This window comes from Alosa pseudoharengus, unplaced genomic scaffold (genome assembly GCF_046254945.1).
Source record: "Alosa pseudoharengus isolate Yale_2024_CS ecotype anadromous, Long Island Sound unplaced genomic scaffold, YU_APseudo_1.1 YU_APseudo_1.1_scf_12, whole genome shotgun sequence".
NCBI classification, from domain to species: Eukaryota; Metazoa; Chordata; class Actinopteri; order Clupeiformes; family Clupeidae; genus Alosa; species Alosa pseudoharengus.
The window spans coordinates 24,909,284-24,929,283 of record NW_027468587.1 but is presented as its reverse complement, the minus strand read 5'-3'; the positions used below and the strand labels follow the sequence as shown (position 1 = coordinate 24,929,283).

Below are 20,000 nucleotides of genomic sequence, written 5' to 3'. Positions count from 1 at the left end.
AGGGGAGAGATGACCTGGAAGCTTCAGACTCATTCATGCCCCCTTTCCGTATGAACATAGATATATCAAACGTCGCTTCGTTTCATCCATGCCCATAAACTTTCAGGAAACGGACGAAATATGAGCGCAGATGAGGACAGATAGCCCTGTCTTTATCCGTAACATAAATGAGCCAAAACATTAGCTAGTCCAGGTGGCAGGACTGGTCTAAGGATATGGCACAGGTGCTACATATTTATACTGTCCACTACTTACCCCTCTATCTGTAACTCATAAGCTAAGATCAAGGGCCATGCAGATGTCAAAAATGCATTTTTCCTTATTTCAGAACAACTCCGACATCCAAGACTGTTCATACAATGCTCATTCTTGGGAGAATGTGTACTAAATCACTTGTCACAAATTAAAACATAGAAAACCATTTTTGACCACCTTATTTTATTTTTTATTGCCGTTGTTTATGACGTGGACAGTCTATTATTTAACATTAAGGTGTTTTTCCGAAGCCCTCTCTCCACCCTGACCTACACCTGCCTTGAAATAATTAACCTGCCTGATGACATGATTCAAGCTTGTTTATTTTCCTTTAATGAAGACACTTGAACCTCTCAGCTCGTAAATTTGTACATAATGTCATAATGCAAGAAAGGGAGGGGGAAAAAAACAAACCTGTCTGCTTCCTATGGCTCTAATTACAGAGCATGCACAAGCATGGCCATCAGCAATCACTTACAGCTCACACCATCTGATGCACCACAGGGAAACGAGTCCGTTAAGTGGTGGCCTAGATAGCATCATGCTATATACCACCCATCAAGCCCATCATGAGATGTTCCTGTTTAGATATCACTCATTTAGCATCTCTTTTCCTGTTCTACACCTAATGAGGGTTTTTGCCATACATCGGGTATTGTGCTACAGTGAGGGATCCAGAACAACAGCCTGGGGAAGACTAGACCGTGATTATGAATTGAGTCCATTTCAGTATAACTATGTCTAAAGACGTGTAGATAACTCAAAAGGCTCTGGCTATGTGTACATAGTTTCTGTCATGAGACTTTGTGATGTGATTTTGTCACGTCATTAATTGGGTGAGTCCAGGCGAGGTTTCCAAGACGATCGATTATTAGGCACAAACTGGACAGTGAAAACACTGTGTGTTGGACTGAAAGGCTCACACAGACACAAAGTAGATCCAAAGAGGGTAAAGTGAGACTAATGAGGGCACACTGCACCTGGGGTAGGACAGTTGTGTGTGTATGTGTGTGTGTGCGAGTGAGTGTGAGTCATACCTGGCAGGCCTTGTAGTTGATGCCGTAGGCCAGAGGGTTAGCCCTCATTCGCACATACAGGTAGGTGTAGCTGAGCCACTTGACTGCCTCTTCTATGTTGGTCACCGTCCCCAGGGCAACCTGAGGAACGAGGGAGAGAGAAGGTGAGAGAGAGAAAAATAAAGAGATAGAGAGAGAAAAAAAGAGAGAGAGGGGATAGATAGACAGCACTCAAGTACCCTAAAGAGAAGTTCGATCTAAACACATTTCATCCTCAAAAAGTATGACTCTAAATGTCAATTCTTGTCCTTTGGCGCCACCTGGTGGGCATATCCTGTCAGCTCCAGTGTGAGTGACCCTGTGCTGCAGCCACCCTGTGGACGTTCTCTAGATTGGCAGGCAATCAGATAGCCACTGCTGCCTCTGGCCACATCATAAGTGCAGCAGTACTATGGCACAGCTATGCAGTTATTACAGCACTGATAAAGGTTGTATGAAATCTTGTGTACGTGTGCGTGTGTGTGTGTGTGTGTGTGTGTGTGTGTGTGTGCGAGCAGTCAGCTCAGTGCTGAGGTTGTTGGCCAGGATTTGAAGGATCTGCCTTTCGATGGGGTTTTGCCAAGTCACATTGAGAGATAGTGGCTTAACGTGTGTGTGTGTGTGTGTGTGTGTGTGTGTGTGTGTGTGTGTGTGTGGTCACCTCTGCGTTGAGGTTGTCGGCGAGGCTCTGCAGGAACTGGCTCTCGATGGGGTTCTGCTGGGTGAGGAGCGTGAGGTAGTGGCTCAGCTTGTCGTGCGTGGTGATGATGGTGCCCTCGCCGTACTTGTCAAACTGGGGCCGACCAGCACGCCCGAAGATCTGCATCACGTCCAGGATGCCCAAGTCCACCAACGTGCCCCGCTTGGCATCGTAGATCTGCGTGCCCTGGTAACCACACAGTTGGGGAGGGTGGTCAGGACAGTGACCACTCAGAACAGTGACCTCGCAGGACCACTCAATGCAAGGGAGCAAGGAGGCGCCACATGACGCCAATTTTGACCGCATGTGTTAACATGCGTTCTGTCGCGTTAATATCTCTAACAGGGGAATGGGCAGGTGGACTCACAAAGCCAGTGTGAGTAGTAGGGCTAGTAACACATAAACACTAGTGCGCACACACACACACACACACACACACACACACACACACACACACACACACACACACACACACAGACACACACGTGTCTTACCTTAATGATGACTGCGTGTGCGGGCAGGTTGACTCCCCAGGCCAAAGTGGCGGTGCACACGAGAACCTTCAGGTACCCCCTGGAGAACATGTTCTCCATCAGGGTCCGGTCCGGACGCAGCATGCCTGCGTGGTGGATCCCAAAGCCCTCGGGGAACATCTCCCGCAGCTGCTTGTTCCGTGAGCGCTGCACCTGTGACAGACACGTACAAACGTTGTGGTTTTGGTTTGAGAAGTCGAGTACTACCAGAACAACACACAGACAGACATACACACACCTGATCCACACTGGTCCGCAACAGAAGCGTTCCATAGCGTAGCGCAACTTTTGCACAACTTTTCCAGCCTTTTGTTGCCCCTGTCCAAACTTTTTTGAGACTTGCTGCTGGCATCAAATTCGAAATGTGCTAATATTTTCCATGAAATAGTCAAATTCCTCTACTTCAACAAATTATATGTTGTCTTTATACAATTCTCAATTAAATATAGTGTTGATATGATTTGTAAATCATAGCATTCTGTTTTTAATTGCGTCAATCAGCCATAAACGCTAGGTAAAATTCAAGACTCTTTTCCTCAGTGGTTCCATGTTGGTGGAATGAGTTGGCCAGTGCTGTCCGTACCTATAGTTTTGGGTCTTTCAAGAGGGGTCTAAAGGCATATCTGTTCAACATGCACTTTACGTGTATGGTTTGTATATTATATTATTTGTTTATTTTCATTAGGCTATTGATTGAATTGACATTGTTGTTTAATATAGTCAGGGCCAATATTTAAGAAATAGCCCTGGAAAAAATGTGGTAGGGATTTTTGAGGAAAAGTACTTCATAGGTTGTTTCTATATGATTTTTAGGTGCTGAATCCATTTCTTCTGTATAACAAGCTGTAAAAGTCACTGTTTAGTCATAAATAATAAAAAGAATAGCTGCCCAAAACCGGTTTTAAGTCTAGGTCAAAAAAGAAACAAGCAAAAAGTGGGTGGTACAATATTGTACATTTATAGGTTCTTCAAACATGCAAATGTTGCACAATATAACAGTTATGAATAATATATCCTCAGTTCTTTAAAGGAGAACATGAGACGTTACCAGATGCTGACGTGATGAACTGAACCAATATATTCACAACAGTTAGGTGAGTTCACGCAGTGTTAACCAATGGCAACACATATAGCCTACTGTGTAACGGACAACCATGTCTTGCACTAAACTACCATCAGTCATGAACCCAAGCTGAAAACCTTGCAGAATTTGACATACTGACATGTTTCTAGAGTCTAGCTTACTTGCCACAAGCCGACAACAGAGCAGGCAGGGTCCTAGGTGCTGGTGTGAGGCCGACAACACAGAGCGATCAGTGTGAGTTGACAGTGACCGTAGTCCACATTGAGCACACTTGACATTAGAGACTGAGACAAGACGTGACACACCCGCTGGGCGCCAGTCACGTGTGTGAAGTTGAAAGCACAGATCAGGCTACCAATGTAGGCTATAAATGTTGGCAAAGGTATCGCACAAAGCCCAGCTTGCACTTAGACAGATATGTTCAATAGAGGTGCTCTTCCACGATGCTGCAACACAGTCCTTAAGTGATGGGGCCTGATGACTTTTATGCTGAAGCGATTGCCTCCACAGGTAGGCAACAACCACCTCCTTTACATGCGGAAACCAAGCTCATCAGCCTTATGGAGTGCAAAAGTATAGAGGGGGTTGCTCAGGGGGTTGAACTCACAAGGCCAGGTGTGGATGCTCATTCTTCCAGGCCTGAAGAACCAGCTATCTATTTTGGTGTCGTCCACAGGCAGTGGTGCTTTACTACACTTCTGATTTGAGTCTGCAGATTTCAATTCCAAACCATATGTTTAAAGGCTTTTTCCCTAATGTTAGTTTTTCATCACATTCTGAAACACTTCAATAGCACTTACCTACATCAAACTCTCCAGATTTATTCCTATCTTTATCAGAGACTTTCTAATGAGGAGAAACAGCACTCAAAGAATGTATATATAGTATGGGGTTAGTTCATAACACAAACATGGCAGTTATCTACACATATTCCGCCCCCTTCCGTCGAAAATAGCTGACATATGAATACATTGTGCCAATTATGTGGTGTGTTGTGAATACATCGTGCCAATCATGTGTTGTGATCTTGCAGCTGGAGCGAGGTTGGTGCTGTGAAGCCTTGCGCACGCGCAGTTCTGCCTGAAATAGATGCCCAATACTACAGTACTGGCATATGAGCTGCGAGAGTGTGCGGTCTCCCTCTGTTCATCACATTACGTATCCCGTGACCAGCACCTCAAGAAAATCTTGACCTCGATAACTATCGGTGTGCGTTCGCTTTCCCCATTCAATAATCCTTTCCATATATAAACATAACATTTCAGAAAACTTGCAATACAAAAGTTACTTGTTTTAATGTAAGTAAAAAACTAGGAAAGTTTCATGACAGTAACTATAAGTTAAAAATGTTACCCTATTCACCTGTAGTGTCTCGCCTATGACCAATATCGTTTCAATAACAATTGTGAAAAACTGATACCCTTATTTCAATATTATACAGTGGATTCATATTCAGAAGACATTGAACATCAGAGCTCATGATATTTCTGATGTGATAAGTAAGACACACGCATCTCGAAACGGCTCTAAAGTGCAGACCGAGCAGACTTCAAAGCACTACCTACTGTACGAAGCACTACCCACGAAGCACTACCTATAAAGCACTACCTATGAAGCACTACTCACAAAGCACTACCTACAAAGAACTACCTATGAAGCACTACCTACAAAGCACTACCTATGAAGCACTACCTACGAAGCACTACCTACGAAGCACTACCTACGAAGCACTACCTATAAAGCACTACCTACAAAGCACTACCTACAAAGCACTACCTACAAAGCACTACCTATAAAGCATTACTGTTACAGGCTCGCCCGTTGCTGCCTCCTGCTGGGCTGTTCTTGTTTGTGTCGCAGGTTGGGAGTTGTGCAGGTGTCCCGGTCAAGTGCCCAAATCAACTTGATTGCACCTATATAGGGCTACCTCGCAGGAGCAGAGGGTCTCTCTCCAGGCGTCGCCGTTGTTGTGTTGGATTATTAATTACACTTGACTGATTTGCACCACATTCTATTCTTCTCACCACTACATTTATACTAGCTTTATTGACTAGCTTACTTCTATTATTTACTTATTTACGTTAATAAATTACTTTTGTAAATACTTTATCCTCGTTTGGTCTCCTATTTATGTTGCCACGCCAACTACGAGCCTTGGTTTGGTAAGACTACCTATGAAGCACTACCTATGAAGCACTACCTACAAAGCACTACCTATGAAGCACTACCTATGAAGCACTACCCACAAAGCACTACCTATGAAGCACTACCCACAAAGCACTACCTATGAAGCACTAACTACGAAGCACTACCTATAAAGTACTACCTATGACGCTGACTGACTATTGCAAAGCACTACCAACGAAGCACTAGCTACACTAGTACCATCTCCACCTAGTCTCTGCTTGAGAGGAAGACACACACACACACACACAAAAGAAAAAAGAAAGTGCGTTCGTCCTGTTGGAACGCAGAATTGTTTTGTGTGTTTTCTTCCACTGCTGTGAGAGCAGCCCAGTGCTGGGAGTGTTTGGCTGTTTCTGTTTGTGTGTGTGAGTGAGGTGATGATTGAGTGTGAATGTGTCCTGTATTATATTGATTGTAGTGTGTGTGTGAGTGTGTGTGTGTGTGTGTGTCTGAGTGTGTGATGGACAGAAGAACAGCGGGAGATTACTGCTATTTTGCTCCTACTGAGTTGGGTGGTGGGGTGCAATCTCCTCACGTACACACACACACACACAAACAACCACACACACACAGTCACAACAGAGCGCAAAGAAAAACACACGCAGCAGGATGTAGTCAGTGTCTCCAAGATAGCACCCTGACATCTCTGCCCCATACCATGAGTGAGCAATTACAACGCTCTCTCTCTCACACACACACACACACACACACACACACACACACACACACACACACACACACACACACACACACACACACACACACACACACACACACACACACACACACACACACACACACACACACACACACACACACACAAACACACACTTACACACACACAAAAGGGTTTGCTCAGTGCTTGTCTCAAATGTGCTTGTCAAATAATGGCCTGAAGGCAGTTAAGACTACTGTGAGGATGTCAGACAGTAAAATAAATTAATATATACAAGTGTGATATTTGAATATTTGTTTCTTGCTTTGGTGTGTGTGTGTGTGTGTGTGTGTGTAGTTGGGGGTGAGGGAGAGTTTGCCTCTTATGGGTCAGTCTTTGGTCTTCTCATGGCTCTGGTGACAAATCACCGCAGATCCCCTTCAAGGCAACTGCTTGACAGCCTCAAAGAACAGTCTGGATAAAAATAGTTCTGTCACCAAACAAAAAAAAAAAGAAAGAAAGAAAGAAAAATAAAGAAATAAAAATGTAGACGGGAAATATAGGAACTAATGATGCAGAGCTCACACTGCTTTGACGTCCCAGGAGGAACACACACACACACACACACACACACACAAACACATACACACATAGTCGAGTTATTGCAAAGACCATCAAATAATGGACTTGAGGGAGCGGACAGCAAAGTCTCGGTCATCTGGCTTTCTGACGAAAACATGAAATCTCAGAGGGAGGCTCTCTCTCTCTCTCTCACACACACACACACACACACACACACACACACTCTCTCTCTCTCTCTCTTTCTCTCTCTGTGTCACCCAACTTCAAAAGGCCATCAGCAGAAACAACACTCCAGTTGTGTTCTGCTGTCTATCTGCCACCTCTCGCCAGTCCAGTCCAGTACAAAACACAAGGCCCAGGAGACCACACTCTCTCACTACATCTCTCTCTCTCAAACTCCTTTAATCTCAGTCTCTCCCACACTCTCCCTATATCTCCATCTCTCTCTCTCTCTCTCTCCCATCTCCTGTTTCTAGTACTCTCTCAACCCATTAGGTGCTCATCCTGTTTTGTTTCCCGCGGTGCCTGAGGCCAGACTGCCTAAAGTTCCACAGAGTGACCAGCAGAGGGCTCCTACTCTCCATGCCAGAGCGAGAGCAAGAGAAATGGAGACAGAGAGCATCGCTAAGGATGAGATACACTAGGCTACCAACATGACACTTGCTGTGCCTTCCTCTGCACCCCCCCCACATTCTCTTTCTTCAGTAGTTTCAGTGTGACACTGCGGCACTGACTGAACTTTTGACATGAAGAAGAAAGCACAGACAAGACAAGGGTTCCAGGGCTAGAACACGTCCACAGGGACAATAAGCCCAAAGAAACGGTTCAGACAATGCCACAAACACACAAACACAAACACACACACACACCTGATGGAAATAAAAAACAAACACACACAGGTCACACTTTGGACTGGAGTATATAGCTAAGGCTTTGTAAGCTTTTCTGTTCCTATACACAGGAAATATATACCTTTCACTATAGGTAGGGGCTTGTGGCAGTCTCCAATGCGCCACATGTTATAAACTGAATTGACAGTCTCTCACGACATACACAAAATAAAAGCATGCGCATTCACAAATGCAAGCTCCTTCAGAGTACTCAAGGGCACACACACACACACACACACACACACACACACACACACACACACACACACACACACACACACACACACACACACACACACACACACACACACACACACACACACACGTATGCTGAGTGAACCGAGAGTGAGGGCGTAAAAGGAGACCTATCCATCAAGTCTATTTTTACACTTAGACCTTCAACTGGCTGACACAACTTCTACTGATGTCATCTTCTGTTCTTTCAAAGGTCTCCTTATCAAACGTACACACATCCTCACGTAAATGTCAAAATGAGTTTCTCTTCTTGTTTCCATGTCTTGCTCACGCTCACTCACACACACACACACACAAACAGATATACAGTACACACAATATATATCAATATAGCATCTGACAGATGGAAATTCCACATAATACTTACTTACTTACTGTCTGTCTGTCTATCTGTCTGTCTCTCTCTCTCTCTCACACACACACACACTCCTCTCTCTCTCACAAACACACACACATGCACACAAAAGTTAGCGATATAAAAATATCAGTGTGACCTCCCTTTCCCCTCTCGCGAATGCAGTGCATGGCCTCTCTCTTTGAAAGCTCTCTCGAAACGCCCAGGCACACCACCACTCAATTAGTAACTACTCAAACATCCCCCACCCCAACCCACACTAAAACTACTAAAAAGTGGACGGGGCTGCTCTTTAGAGAGCCGCTATTCCCCAACCCCACCCCCCCTCCCCCATTTTTTTCCATCAATGCTTACTCGAGTGGGCGCATTAAGACATCTAATCTTGACTGACAGCCTCTTCAACCCTGGGCCGATAAAGCAAATTAACGAGTATTATGAGGGAAATATGTAGTGGATTCACTTCTGACTTTTAAAGCAGGATAAATAATGCCAAATTATATAATTGACCTTACAGGTGCAGTGTCTCGGCTCACTACGCATATATGTGGCCATACATATTAATGCAGGGGACTGATTTCCATACGGCGGTAGAAGCCGAGGAGACTGGAGAGAGTCGGCAGTGCTGAGGCCTGTGGCGACGCGGCTCTGTCTAACGGCCTGTGCAGATTACATGATTTTTTTTTTTTGTCTTCCTCGATGGTCTTTTACGATTGACCATGTCAGATTTGACGATCAGAGAACCACAAATTCTTGCCGCGGTTCTTGGTCGTAAGATTGGCAACATTAAAAGGTCGTGTAGCCTATCTATCGTAGCCTTCTCGTTGTGTGTTATAATGTCAGTGTCAACACGGGAGTCGTAGGAGATTCCCCAAAAATTCTGACATGCTAGACTTGTCGTGGAATGTCGCAGGCAATAAATCACTGTTCGTTGAATATGTCACATTACTGTACTAGACGATTCCTCCTTCGGCGTCGTTCCCGACATTTCATATTCGGGGCCGACACTGGAAATTTGTCGTCCACAACAAAATCTTGGCAAAAATCGGGCTGAAATCATGTAGTCTGCACAGGCCATAACGTGTTCATGAGACCAGTCTCCACGCAGACGCTTGGCCGTTCGGGATGTAATCTGTCTTTCCCTGAGGAACAGTGGCCGGAGGCAGCCATGCAGTCATGCTACCAGTCCTCACTGGGGATCAGTTTATGCAAAGGTGAGTTAAAGAACACCTTCATAATAAAACAAAGCAGTAATATAACACAACAAAAACAGCCCTTATCTATCCAAATAAAGATCCAAGTTGTCTGAAAGTCCACATCTTTTCAGTCTTGCTCTATTCTGTATGAAGTGTGTATGCTTTGGTATTCTGCTATTCTGGGAGATGGATGACGTCCTCTTAGAGAACACTAGCAACTCTTTCCCATTAGTTTAGACTTTATTCTTGTTCTGGCATTCAGACAGGAATGGTCATGGTCAAGGATGATAAACGTTAAGCTACATTGCAGCGGTTGTCTGTGTTGTGTTGCTGTGATGCATTGATATTTTGTGGTGTGTTGCGGTGTTGCTGTATTCTGTTTGTGTTTGTGTTGGCTGTTTTGTGCTTGTGTTGTGTGGCTGTTTTGTGCTGTTATGTGTTTGTATTGCTGTATTGTGCTGCTGTTTTGTGTGGGTGTCATAGACTGTATATACAGTCTGTGCTGCTGTTTTGTGTGGGTGTCATAGACTGTATATACAGTCTATGGTGGGTATGGTGTAGGTGTGGGTGTAGGTGTAGGTGTTTGTGTGGGTGTTGGCTTCACAGGTACTACATTGGAACTAAAAGAAAAACATTCCAGCATTTCAAAGAATTCTGTCCTTTTACAAACTATAACACGTTTCTCTTATGAACACATGGGAACACACTGGATGTGGAGTAGAGTTCTAGTTCTCAGCGGCTCGGGTCGGCCCGACAAACCCGACGGGACCCGCGGATTCGGGCCGGGTTCGGGTTGAAAATATAAGCAAATGACTCGGGTCGGGTTGGACCTCGGGCTTCATCTTTTCCGCTTAGTGAAAGAAAAAAAAACATTTATTAATCATCGCTGCTGTTCACCGTAAAGAAAGTCTGGCTGCTGCGTGCAACGTGCATCATGGAGAGGGGCGGGGGCAGACCTGTTGCGCTGCGTCCCCGCCTTTAGCCTGGAGAAGAAGATGGGAGTTGGTGAAAAGTAAACTTGCCGCAGGTGAATTCGCCGTCGCTACTACAGGAGTGGGAAAATCTGAGGTCTGGAAAGTGTTTGGAGTGGTGCTGGATTCTGATGGAAATGCTACAGGTTATGTGCAATGCTCAAAAACGCGAGGTGCTGATGAAATATGACCGCAAAAAAACAGGGCTGTCCAGCCTGAGCCGCCAAACATTAAACTGTGGGCATTTGACCACCACCACCACCACGCAGCAGCAGCAATCAATGACAAAGTTCCTGGCGAAAAATGTCCTCCTTAAAACAAAACGTGAACATTAAAGGTTGATTTGAATTCCCGTCTGCTGGTCATGATAATACGTGTATGAGAAAAAAGAAAAAAAGGGGGGGGGGGGGGGGGGGGCTTCGGGCCGCGGGCCGGGTTCGGGCAGATAATTCATGTTGATGTGTCGGGTTACATCGGGTCTGGGCTTTAAAAGCTACGAGCCGGGTCGGGTCGGGTTGTAATTTTCAGGCCCGTTGAGAACTCTAATGTGGAGTAGTTACTAGTTTTGGGAAAACAAACACACAAAGAGTAGCCTGTTTTTACCACACCACATTTTTAACTTACCAGTTTCAACATCAGATAACCACAGAGCAACACAACAGCGAACACACACAGACATGATAGTAGGATCTAGAACACACCCTCATGTGCATACACCTCGTTTGCACAGAAATCGACATGCACGCATCATTTTCATCACAAATCTCTGAATATAACACGTTATGCACACACGAGACATCCCCAATGCCAGGCAGCCAAAGATCCAAATTGGCATTCGGGTGAGCATCGACATCCGTCACGGGGTCTAAATCGACACTGACAAGCCATCATACTTCTCTGATTCATCCCTTTCATACTAACAAGGTCAACGGCAAGCACTTTCGTGCAAAAAGCCTGAATCTCCACACATTCCCCCTACTCCCACATCAGCCAAATGGAGGCAAACGCTAGGCTGTGTGTGTGTGTATGTGTGTGTGTGTGTATTTATAAGGAGGCGGTAAAAATAGCGCGTGGATTAGAGCAGACACAGAGGGGGCATCCATCTTGGCAAAGCCCGGGGGAGAGAGGAAGGTTAGTGGATGTATCGCTCTGCCTTGCGCCGGGAGACTTTAAATATGGAGCGACACTCCGACCAGCCCCCCGAGAGAGAAACACACCGCCCCTCCATCTCTCTCACACACACACACACACACACACACACACACACACACACACACACACAGCTTAATTTATAACACACACAAACACCAACACACACACTCTCACATACGTATGGAATGCAAGCACGCACCACTACCTTCGTTTATAACGAGAGCTGACACGTTCATTCGCCACCATCATTCATAACATGCACGCATAATCAACCTTATCGACGACACACATCCCACGCTAAAACATAAGTCAAAACACCAGCCCTCCCTTGTGCATACACAACGCCTACACACTCCTTCCATAAACACAAACTCACTCACTGGCACACATACACACACACACATATATATATATAAGTAGACACACGTTTAACACCCACAGACCAGCCTTCTGTCTCTATAAGCCAAAAGCAGAGCTGGTTGAATGACTGGAGAGCTTGGGGCCAAGAATCAAACTATTGATGCTAAAAATCAGACAAGGCAGGCGGGTCCACACACTAATGATCTATTTTCTGCTAATCGTAATACGATCTTTTATGTTTGACCACAATGTGCTAAATGTCCCTGTTCCACCCGTAAAAGCTTTTTATCGCCCTCATTTCAGAATAGCGATGTGAGGCAGACCTTCCAACAAAAGCCCCTTTATAACCTGAGACCACGGGAGGTGTGTGAAAAGCTTTGACACATCAGTGGTGCGTGTGTGTGTGTGTGTGTGTGTGTGTGTGCGTGTGTGTGTGTGTGTGTGTGTGTGTGTGAGAGAGAGGCCTCAGTCAAGCCCTGCGGCGTGGTGGACACTCATCAGTGAACTCATGCGTCTTGGTTAGTGCTGACGCAAACAGTTCTGTGTACACAGGTGAGGGTAAGTGCTGGACACACACACGCACTCTACTCTCTCTCTAACCCTCTCCCCTTTCAGCTCCATGTATCGGAACCTACTGCTGCTGCTGCTACAGTACAGTAGGGTGTGACCTCGATAGTGCAAGAGCAAGCACAGTACGGGCTGCCCCACCAAGTTCCAGGCTCACGTGAGGAGTTTGGCTATGTGCTGAGAACACACACACGCACACGCACACACACACACACACACTAAGGGGGAAAGGTCAGTATTGGCCCAAGAGAAGTAGTGAGACACAGATAACAAAAACAAAAATCCTCCACGCTTAGCTCTCAGTCTGCTTTGTAGAAAGAGGTTCCTAGTGCTTGAGTGGAGGGGAACACAGACTAAGATGAACCTACATTGGTTCCTCTGTGGAAGACCCTATGTTCTAGGGGGTTTTGGGGAAGTGGAAGCATGTTTTAAAAAGGATGGAGTACAAAGACCCATTATCAGTTGAGTTGTATGGCATTCCTAAACAGAGTACCTAAAGGGACTAAAGAGCACAGGGGGAGAGGACTGCTCATGCACAGGTCCCTTATCGCTGGAACGCCGTTTCAGTGGGCCTCAGGGATCCTCCTTGCCAGTGTTCCGTACCTGCTTCTCACACTGGCCATAGTCGGGTCCGTGGTCCACCTGGAAAAAGGACACATCCCCCCGGTTCTTGGCCATCTCGATCAGGCTCATGGCTGTGCGCACCGTGGAGTTACGGGCGTGTACAAACACCATCACCTGGAGGAAACACACACACACAGACACACACACACACAGGGGAAAAGGTCAGTTGATCAGCCAAATGAGTCGAAGAACCCCTGGCATTACAGTGCAGAGGAAGACTGACTCTCCAACAAAGGACAGTTTGGACATAGTGAACACACACACACGGGTGCTCACATTCACACACGCGTGTGCACTCATACACATGTGCACACATACACACGCGCACATAAACATACACATGTGCACACAAGAATGTTAAACCTGGGAAAAATTGACAATTTTCCTGCATGAAGCGTGTAACAAGCTAACACACACACACACACACACACACCCATGCACGCACGCACACACATTCAAGGTTGAACCGAGGAAGCATTGGAAGCATTAAACAATTTCCAGCTCCATTCTTCACACACACACACACACATACAAAAGCACACTTATTACCACACGTACACACACAGATACACACACATCCATCCATCCATGCCCTTGTTCTCACAAGGTCACAGTGGTGTGCGAGTGTCTTTTGTTTAGGACAAAAGAGGGGTGTAATTTTCCTATTATACTCAGCTTTGCCCTTGCAAAACAGTCAATAGCACAGACAAAAACAATCAATAACAGAAATACAAGACAGTTATGAGACGTAGCACTGGAGCCGTCCCCTGCCCGCTTGTGTTCTCTCCCGGCTGACTCGCCCCCCCCCCCCCTCTCTCTCTCTCTCTCTCTCTCTCTCTCTCTCTTTCTCTCTCTCTCTCTCACTCTCACTCTCTGTAATGTAGTGTCCTTAGAGGACATGGGTAGTGAAATAGAAAGCAGGATAGAGAGAGAGAGAAAGAAAGAGAGAGAGATAGAAAGAGAGGTGTGTGTGTGGCTGGGGGTGGTGAACGAGGCAGACACAGAGAAGGGCAGTGACGGGCAGGCTGAATGGAAAAACAGCCATGTCCAGGCCAGCCCTGACTGTAGGGCCTGAAGGTGTCCGTCACCCCTTCTCTCCATCTCTCTCTCCCTTTCTTAATCCATCTCTCTCTCTCTCTCTCTCTCTCTCTCTCTCTCATTAACACACACACGCGGTGTACAGTAACCGTACAGGTGACCTCAGACATGCAGCCTTGTGGGTGGGAGTAGCGGCGAACATCCTCCAGAACAGAAGACGGTCCGTCTCTGGTGGCGGGATGCCAGCCATGAGACTGTGGCTTGGCTCTCCTGTGGAGCGGGGGGTCTGTTACACTTGGCTCTCCTCCTCTTCACCACAGTGAGGTCTCCGGGAGGTGACTCGTCAAGAATCTTTGGGTCTCCTACTCCTCAACTGTTAAGAGAGAAGAGCCTACGATGCACATCCTCAGGAGAGGACAGGGAGAGCGGCTGGTACTCAAGAATCTTTGATCTCCTTTTCCACACTACTGTCATCACCGGCATCATCACCATCATCACCATCATCATCACTGTTGTCATGGTGCTCACAACCATCCTTAAAATCTTCATCCTCCTCCTCCATGACTTCTGTTCATCTATCTTTCCTTTGTCGAGGAACCTGGGGCTGTACACACCTGGCAGATCTTCATTTACAATAACTAATTTAATTTAATTTATATATTCATCTTTTTAATGAAAGGATGCCCTTAAAAAAAAAAAAAAAAAAAAAAAAAAAAAAAAAATATATATATATATATATATATATATATATATATATATATATATATATATATATATATATATATATATATATATATATATATATATATATATTCACACACACACAATTGTAGAGACAAAACAACAACCGCCCAACCAAACCACAGGAAAAAAATAAATAAAATAAAAACAAAATGAAATCAATAAAAAAAGAACTGTCTCTGAACACCTGCCAACCCATTTGCAGCTCCCGCCCACACCAATCTGGAGCAGTGTTTGTGTGGTGTGAATGAGAAACAGCTAGAAATAACGGGGCTAATTTCCCCGAGCAGGCTGCATTTCATGCTGCAAAGCATCTGCTCATCAGGATGGTCAGTGAGGTCCTTAGCAGGTCGAGGAAGAAGAGAGAGAGAGAGAGAGAGAGAGAGAGAGAGAGAGAGAGAGAGAGAGAGAGGGAGAGAGAGAGAGAAAGATAGAGAGAGAGAAAGAAAGAGAGAGAAAGAGGGAGAAGGAGAGGATGAGGAAGGACAGGAAAGAGAAGAGCAAAGAGAAGAGAAGAGAGGGGAGGAGCGACTTGTTAAAGGCCTGGCACACCAGGGAGATGGAGGTCTTGTGCCTTCAGGCGATCTTTACTCTTTGGTTGCATTTACAATGAAGTCCGACTTTCCAGAACTTCAGCTGAATTCATGCATTTTGGCCGTGGTTTAACCACCTCTGCCTTTAGAGGGGTTTTTGAAGGGCTTTCTGGTTGAATATTTGACCTTTTTACATATCTAAACACAAAGGAAGAGTGGCTTGTCACCTCGCTAATCTGTATGTTACACCACACTACACCATGCCATTACATTACACTGTAAGAATGGTTGTGTTTATCTAAAATGTGACCAAATTGTTGCACTCACTGATCTAACAAAGTGATTGTGCTAAATGGTGTGTCCACCACCGGACCTGTTCTCAGCGACACTGTGGCAGGTTCATCCTCACAGCATCGCACTGCCTGATTAACAGCTCATTTGAAAAGCACACCTTATCTGTGCCCTTCCTGAACTGAACATCACCAAAGCATTATGGGATAGATTGATGAGACACTTAACACCTCCATACATATGGATTATTACGTTTGAGGTCATGGTTGCGGACCATTTATACAACCGTGTTTGTTTGAATGCAAACTTTAGTTTAGATGTTAATGCAATTAAATGAACAGAAAACAACACATGTATGATTCCTTCTGGGCTAGTATTTATACACTTTTCTTTTTTTTGTACTATTTTTTTTTTACTATATTTCTTTTTTTCTGTCTTTTTGTTGAGAAGAAAAAAAAAGTCTAATTTTCTCTCCAAAAGACACAAACACACACCCACATGCACACACTTACACACACACACAAACACAAACACAGACACACACAGACACACAGACACACAGACACACACACACAAACACATACGCTTCGGTTCCGCAATGGTAAAAGTCCGGGGAGACCTTCTACTGCAAAATGTTATTTATCTAATGTTTTGCCTCTCATCTCCTCCCTTCCCTTCCCTTCTCTCACTTTTCTATCAGTGTGCAGCAGTGAGGGAGCTGTGCTGGCGTATACTGATGGCTCCTAAGCTTATTAAACTTCCGCCGGCCTGCTGTCCGTCGCCACTAGCCACAGCGGGGGTGGGGGAGGTGGTAGGGCACTTCATAAGGAAAATTCCATCCATCACACGCTCCCCGATGAAATTAATATATGTCACAGCCACTTCTGAAAATTTAATATCAAGCTGGGGCACGCAAGGGAGGCCTGCGGGCCCTAGGAGCTGGCCCTGAGCCTGAGAACAAGCGATCCGCCACATCATCAACAGCCGCCACAGAGGGTGCGGCAACGCTTTGCCGCTCCAAAACTGCAACTCAACTCACTTTTGGGGCATAGTTTTGAGGGAGAGAATGGCTGGTGGAAACTGCACTGTTGCACAAAATAGGACCTGCTATGAAGAAAGCGATAAAGGTGCGGTCAAGGGCACCGACTGGGCGGAGATGGGCCCAAGGTGATGAGTTAAAGATTTGCTTAACGCTGATGAACAGCATTGTCAAGCAATCCCTTTACAATAAATGGGATTACACAATGCAAGACTGTGTTCTGTGTCTTCCGGTATCCACAGCACTTTTTCTGGTGTTCAAAACAATTGGCCTGTCCCCAAGTCCCGCCCATCTAACGCAGATAAGGCAGTAAAACATCAGCCACACAGGCCCACACTACAACTTTAGCTGAAAACTCCATAGAACTGCACTAGAAGCCATGATTCAGGTCTGGCTTTATGGGGTTTTTATAGAGAAGAAAATTGTGCTGGGCAAACGACATGCATGGGATTAATACAACGATGATACATGCAATTAATCAGAATTAATTGCCCCCTGTCCGCCGAACCGAAAATAGTGTTTGTTGTGGCCGGGATAAGCTAACGTAAACACCTCAATATGCCTAAAGTTTAACTTAGAGCAGACAGATGCACCATGTAGTAGACCGTGTTATACAGCTTGTGTGCCAGTAATCACAATGTGCTTTAATATTAAACCATTGGCTGTATATATATACAATTATTTTATTAAACCAGTTAACTTTGTCATTAACTGAGGATAGCTTGCAAGCAAAACTAATGGTAAACTATGCCTCTGGCGCTTCTGCTTGTTTATAAATAACTAAATGGAACGGGACCAAAGCAGACATACTGCAGCAGTACACACCTTCCAGACGTCTTAGGAGACATACTTGTTAGTAAAACCTACTGTTAGAACTAAACATGGTGAATCAGCTTTTAGTTGCTATGTAGTTCAGCTCTGGAACCAATTTTCAGATGAGATCAAAGTTGCCCCAACTGTAGCCAGTTTCAAATCTAGACTTAAGACCAAACTTTTCTCAGATGCTTTCTGCTAAGTGATCAAATGCTCATTGCCCAGTTCACAGAGCACTCTTCGGGTGAGTACTATTATTCTTTGTAGTACTATTGCTGTCCTTTATTGGGCAATGGGGGATTCTGTAAAGTAGTTGCCCTGTCATTCTAACAGAATAGACAGATCCGGCATAGTTAACGTGTAACGGCTCGTTCTTTACGGCTCAAGAGTTACAGCTCTACTGGGTTTCTCTGAAACTTTGAGTGTTAACTATTTGGGTGTTCCTACTCCATAAGGGGAACTATTGAGCCCCCTGGTCGGGCATTTTGGTACTGAAAGGAAACATATGTGTGCACACACAGTTTCAGACTATTTCCAAAATCTGTGCTGCTGTTCCCTGGATATTTGACTAGGATCATTATCACGGAGTTACACATTTTTGAATCTGAGAAAATCTTTCAGCTAAAATTGTAATCTCATGAATCTAATGAAAAATAAACAGATCTCAGTGTCTCTCCAACTTTGTTAACTTTTAGCTTAGCTAAAATAGGAGAGACACTGAGCCAATGGTTTAATATTAAAGCACATTGTGATTACTGGCACACCAGCTGTAGAACACGGTCAACTACATGGTGCATCTCTCTGCTCTAAGTTAAACTTTAGGCATATTGAGGTGTTTACGTTAGCTTATCCCGGCCACAACAAACACTATTTTCGGTTCAGCTGACAAGGGGGCAATTAATTCTGATTAATTGCATGTATCAGCGTTGCATTAATCCCATGCATGTCGTTTGCCCAGCACAATTTTCTACTCTAAAAAAAACCCCATAAAGCTTAGCTAAAGGTTAACAAAGTTGGAGACACTGAGATCTGTTTATTTTTCATTACCTTGTTCCTTACACCCTTGTGTCATTGTAACATACATCAATTTAATTATTTGACATGTTTAGCTTGTCAGACCTGTTTATTTTCAATAGAAATAAACATTTTGGATGGACACATAGAAAGTGATGGTATGTAATCGGCACATACAAATGTTCCCAGATAGAGAGGAATATGTCACTATGGCTATATTCAAAAACCATGCCTTGGCAGACATTAATGTATCGCCAGAGATTTAGACACCCTGTCTAGCCAGAACTGGCCGTTCCCACCAACCATGTCCGCCGCCAAACTAGGGCCCCTAGATTTTCTGCCACCAACCACTATGTGTGTTTGTGTGTGTGTGTGTGTGTGTGTGTGTGTGTGTGTGTGTGTGTGTGTGTGTGTGCGCATGTTGTGACAGTTTCACACAAAGGTGCTGATTTGGAGCCAACACTCAGGGGGTTTGTTGTTTAAGCATCATGCCACTATAATTAGATTGCGGCTAATAGTTCAAAAAAGACGGATGACTTCCAAATAGCGTTAATAGCTTTGACTGTCCCTTGACACATCCGTATCTATCTGTCTCTCTGTGTGTGTGTGTGTGTGTGTGTGTGTGTGTGTGTGTGCGCATGTGTGTGTGTGTGTGTGTGCGCATGTGTGTGTGTGTGTTTTGTTTGGTAAACTCTGGCACAGACCTGGTGGGCTGGACTGGGACTTGGATACACAGAGCAGATGGACCCAAACCGAGACTGCATGCAAGCACACACCCACCCAAACACACACACTCTCCCATAGACAGGAAGAGACAGACACAATCTCTCTCTCTCGCACATACTTCTACACACACAGCCACAAAAATAGGCACACTCACCATCTCTTTCTCACACACACCCCACACATGTAAACACACACAAACACACACACACACACAGACACAGACACAGACACGCGTGCGCGCACACACACGCACACACACAGTCACAGAGGTAGACAGACAGAGACTCTCTCTCTATCTCTCTCTGTAACACAAACATGCACACACACACATACTTACTCATACACTTCCTCAGTTAATTGTCAGACTCTGAGGAGTGCAGTGCTCAG

The 20,000-nt window shown here is 45.0% G+C and overlaps 1 protein-coding gene across 1 annotated transcript in view; it reads right to left on the bottom strand.

The window, feature by feature from the left end:
* Nucleotides 1-20,000, bottom strand: part of ascc3 (activating signal cointegrator 1 complex subunit 3) — a 182,122-nt gene that overhangs the window by 63,642 nt on the left and 98,480 nt on the right. The window contains exons 14-17 of the mRNA XM_076280576.1: nucleotides 13,398-13,532; nucleotides 2,505-2,696; nucleotides 1,972-2,196; nucleotides 1,293-1,412 (exon numbers count right to left, since the gene is read on the bottom strand). Of these exons, the coding sequence (XP_076136691.1) occupies nucleotides 1,293-1,412; nucleotides 1,972-2,196; nucleotides 2,505-2,696; nucleotides 13,398-13,532 (672 nt within the window). The remainder of the gene's footprint in view (nucleotides 1-1,292; nucleotides 1,413-1,971; nucleotides 2,197-2,504; nucleotides 2,697-13,397; nucleotides 13,533-20,000) is intronic.